The 4,781-nt window shown below is 39.1% G+C and overlaps 1 protein-coding gene across 1 annotated transcript; it reads left to right on the top strand.

Annotated features, from left to right (window-relative positions):
• Positions 1-1,269: 1,269 nt before the first annotated feature.
• On the top strand, positions 1,270-3,958 carry LOC112527139 (ABC transporter G family member 17-like). Its single transcript, XM_025137581.1, has 4 exons — positions 1,270-1,623; positions 1,703-1,882; positions 1,990-2,258; positions 2,368-3,958. Exons 1-4 carry the CDS (start codon positions 1,270-1,272, stop codon positions 3,956-3,958), a joined length of 2,394 nt encoding a protein of 797 aa, XP_024993349.1.
• The last annotated feature ends 823 nt before the right edge of the window (positions 3,959-4,781 follow it).

Genomic DNA, 4,781 nt, shown 5'->3' with positions numbered 1-4,781 from the left:
ATTATGTTTATCTGCAGTTAGTTACACGAATTCAGATATGAAGCTTTAATAAGTTGTACTTACACATAATCTACTTGTAATATTGAGTTTTAAGTAATATGCATTAATAAACAGTACTTTACGCATAAAAAATAGTTTTTAAGAGTTTTTGTCAAATGCTTTATAATATAGTATAGATAATTTTTTATAAAGATAATAACTAAAATATTTTGTTATAAATCAATGATTATATCAATTATATTTTACATTTTTTATATTTAAAATGAGATGTTTATCCAATATTTGATTATGTATATCTGCGGTTAGTTACACGAATTCAAATATGAATCTTTAATAAATTGTACTTATGCACAATTTACCTATAATTTTAAATTTTAACTAATATGCGTCAATAAACAATATTTTATGCATAAAAATGATTTTTAAAAGTTTTTATGAAATGATTTATAATTTACTATAGATATGTATACAAATTGAGGCAAAATAAGGTGACTTTCATAGACCGGTCATCGGTTCGAGCAAAACTGAAAATAAGGTGACTTTCATAGACCGGTCATCGGTTCGAGCAAAACTGATATCTTTTCAGACGGACCCATGATTGGGCTTAAGCCTGAAAACAGTAATAAAGCAGGACAAAAGGTCCTTGTAAGCCCAATCTAATCCTAACCAGGCCCAGGCCTAGGCCCAGACGGACTTTTCTCAAAAATGTATAATGTCCATATTTTTTTTTTATAATCCATTTAAGCATAAATGATAATATTATTTCTTGCCAAAAAGTATCGTGGATGTCTGGCCAACTTCTATATACCTCAACTAATCTAAGGGATCTTGGAATACTGCACTCCGAAGTCCCAATAGTCTTGTAAGATTCAAATCAATGACCTCTGGAGCCTTGAGGGATATCCTCAAATACCCAACTTTTATTGTTAGTATACAAACTTCATAAATTTAAGGTTTTAATCGTTCAAAATAGTAGTTTAAGTATTAAATCATTATTTTAATACGAAAGCTTTGTTGGTTTTTTTTTGAATTTTGGGTTTATTTTATAAGCATTACATGTATAGGTTTCATGGTTTTGGAATCGAGCGATCTCTTGCGACATCATCAATGAATTGTATCTTAGCATTGCCGCCCTCCCCAAGAAACCCTCCAAATCTATTTTGTTTTCACCTCCACCATCCATTCTCCTCTACATATAAATCTATCAACCTCCATAACTGATCAACCTCAGACCTTTAAACAACCATCCAAACACAACCGGCCATTCCGATGGCTACAAGGTTTGCTCGAACCGACACCAACCGGAGTTTAGAAACGCTGCTGGATTTGGACAAATCCAGCAAGAAGATGGGTGGTCAGTTGCCAAACCAGAAACTAGAACCCGGCCACGGCCTGGAGTTCAACGACTTGTCGTATAGTGTCATGAAGAAACAGAAGAAAGATGGAGTTTGGATCACCAAAGAAACCTTTCTTTTGAATCAGATTTCTGGTCAAGCCATGCGAGGTGAGATTATGGCCATCATGGGTCCAAGTGGTGCCGGAAAATCCACTTTTCTTGATGCCTTGGCCGGCCGGATTGCTCAAGGTAGTCTTGAAGGTTCTGTACGGATCGACGGGAAGCCGGTAAGTAGCTTAATTTGAACAGAATCTTGTATCAATTGTACGTTTTGTTTCTGATCGTGGTTCAATTATTTAATTGCAGGTATCAGCTAGCTACATGAAGATGATATCGTCCTATGTTATGCAAGACGATCAACTCTTTGCTATGTTGACGGTTTTTGAGACGTTCATGTTTGCGGCGGAAGTCCGCCTTCCACCGTCGTTATCCCGGTCGGAGAAAAAAAAACGGGTGGTCGAGCTGCTCGACCAGTTAGGCTTGACAGTATGAATCTCTCTACCCCCTTTGCATGAAAAAATAGAAAAATCTACCCCGTAATATACTTCTATGGTTTGTATGTAAACAAATATGTGTTTAATTAATGGATGCAGAGTACGGCACATACGTATATTGGTGACGAAGGGAGGCGAGGCGTCTCCGGTGGTGAGAGGCGGCGGGTGTCAATCGGGATCGACATTATCCACAAGCCGTCGCTTTTGTTTCTGGATGAACCGACATCCGGGCTCGACTCGACTAGTGCATTTAGCGTTGTTGAGAAGGTTAAGGACATTGCTCGTAGCGGGAGCATTGTCCTTATGACGATCCACCAACCTTCGTTTCGGATACAAATGCTTCTTGACCGCATCACAGTTCTAGCGAGGTAAGATATATTTGGTCCTATAAATCAGTCTATTAAGTCGATTTTGTTGTAATGTTTTAGTTATATCGTATATGATCACTAAAGTTACGAAAATGGTTCGTTGTGACAGAGGAAAGTTGATATATCTAGGGAGCCCGAACGCGCTATCCGCGCATCTTGCAGGATTCGAACGCCCCGTGCCAGATAACGAGAATAACATCGAGTACCTCTTGGATGTTATCAAGGAATACGACGAATCCACCATCGGGCTCGACCCTCTCGTGATGTACCAACGCGATGGGCTCAAACCCGATCAAGTCGCTCAGACTCCTATTCCAAAAACACCAAGAACTCCATACGGCAAAACTCCACATAGCCAAAAGCATATCGCCCTTCGCAGCCTTCAGTTTTCAAGCACCAGCACCACCCCTCGAGCCAATTCCACCACGTTCGACTACCACGAGGGTGAATCCGAAGACGAGTTCGACAATTCCCGGGAGCGTAAAATGGCGAATACCCCGATGAACATGCAAAGCGGAGCTTATAATCCACGTTTAGCTTCGCAATTCTACAAAGATTTATCGGTATGGATATACCATGGTGTAAAGGGTACTCCACATCGTGCACCATCATGGACTCCGGCGAGGGGTAGTACCCCTGGACAAACTCCGGCGGGAATGACACCAATGTCTACAAGCCTGAACCGCCACCGGATCAAGACACCGGTGTTCAGTCCGGCGTCAGATTCATATGTATCATACGAAAATGCGTTGGAACCAGAAGTCCTGGATGAACCTGACCTTGGACCAAAGTTCGCAAACCCATGGCTACGTGAAGTTATGGTTCTTTCATGGCGAACCGCACTAAATGTGGTTCGAACCCCCGAACTGTTCCTTTCTCGAGAAATCGTGCTAGCCGTTATGGGTCTAATTCTAGCTTCTCTTTTCGAGAATCTAAGCCACTACGACTTCAAAACGATCAACCGTCTTCTGAACTTCTATATCTTCTCCGTTTGTCTGGTTTTCTTCTCCTCCAACGACGCCGTTCCGACCTTCATCCAAGAACGATTCATATTCATCCGTGAGACCTCCCACAACGCCTACCGAGCCTCCTCTTACGTCATATCATCGCTCCTCGTCTACCTCCCGTTTTTCGCAATCCAAGCTTTTACATTCGCCGCCATAACTCTGTTCATTCTCAAACTAAACAGCAACCTATTCAACTTCTGGATCATCCTTTACTCGTCGCTCATCACAACAAATGCTTACGTCATGCTCGTCAGCGCGTTGGTCCCGAGTTACATCACCGGCTACGCGGTGGTCATAGCCACAACGGCGCTGTTTTTCTTGACGTGTGGTTTCTTCTTGAAAGCATCACACATCCCCCCGTACTGGATCTGGTTACATTACATATCGGCGATCAAATACCCTTTTGAGGCGATGTTGGTAAACGAGTTCAAAGGCACCCGTTGTTACACCGGAGACTTCTCGGAGTTATCGCCGGGACCTCTCGGAGAAGTGAAAATCAGCAATTTGCATAAGCATGAGCTCACGAAGCAAGGCGTCGACTGTTTGTTGATCGGAGAAGATGTGTTGACATCGATGGATATAAAATGGGAAAACGTATGGTATGATATCGGGATCTTGTTGCTTTGGGGGGTTTTGTATCGTGTCTTGTTCTACGTCGTTCTGAGATTTTACTCCAAGAACGAAAGAAAATGATGGATTTTTTTTGCTGTTACTTCATATTTGTATGAAACCACTTCAATTTTTGGGTTGATGTTTGGTAACTTTTATGTTTTTAAAAACGTAAAAAGTCGTATTTTTATAACTTATAATCATTTATTTAATGAAAAAACTATTAAGCTTGCATTTTTTTATATTATAATATCAAGAGTAAATTACAAATTTAACATCATTGGGTTTCAGAATTCCGGTGTCTAATAGTGAACTTAGAACGGATTTCATTTTAAGCATCATTCTGGACTTAAACCAGAGACATTGTCCGTGAAGTAAATCGTCGTACCTACAATCGTTACATTCCATTTTGGTAAAGTATTAACTCATACAAAGGCTATTACAACAAAATTGGATCAATAGAACACCATTTAATTTCTACGCGTCTTAATTTATAGAACCAAAAATTAAAGCGTATTATCTAAATACATTGTAATAAGTTTATATGACACTTTTAGGCATCTTAACAAAGTTTTTAGGACGTTTTTAATCCAAGCATTAGATCAACAATTTTATAAGACACTTTTATAAAACCATTTTTTTATAGGACATATTTTCAAATAGTGTCTTATAAAGTTGCTAACGGAAAACTTGTTAAAATGCTCAAAAGTGTTCTATAAACTTTTACAATGCCTTTAGATATAACACTTTATTTTTTTTGTCATATAAATTAAGTCCTATAAAATGATATATTAAAACACTTAAAAATTTTTGACGTCCTATAAATCTGATTTTGTTATAGTGGGCTTAGAGGTGTTTTCACTATTCTCCTCAAAACTATCATTCTCACATCATGTATGTATGAGTC

Source organism: Cynara cardunculus (genome assembly GCF_001531365.2).
Source record: "Cynara cardunculus var. scolymus isolate 2C chromosome LG 15, CcrdV1, whole genome shotgun sequence".
NCBI classification, from domain to species: Eukaryota; Viridiplantae; Streptophyta; class Magnoliopsida; order Asterales; family Asteraceae; genus Cynara; species Cynara cardunculus.
Note: the sequence above shows the minus strand (reverse complement) of the source record. Positions and strands in the feature narration are given on the sequence as shown.

What these genes read in the sequence shown, in the direction of transcription:
- LOC112527139 (XM_025137581.1), top strand. Translation starts at nt 1,270, where the DNA reads ATGGCTACAAGGTTTGCTCGAACCGACACCAACCGGAGTTTAGAAACG. An exon ending in TCGACCAGTTAGGCTTGACA is followed by an intron (nt 1,883 to 1,989) that starts GTATGAATCTCT and finishes TAATGGATGCAG; the next exon opens with AGTACGGCACATACGTATAT. An exon ending in CGCATCACAGTTCTAGCGAG is followed by an intron (nt 2,259 to 2,367) that starts GTAAGATATATT and finishes TCGTTGTGACAG; the next exon opens with AGGAAAGTTGATATATCTAG.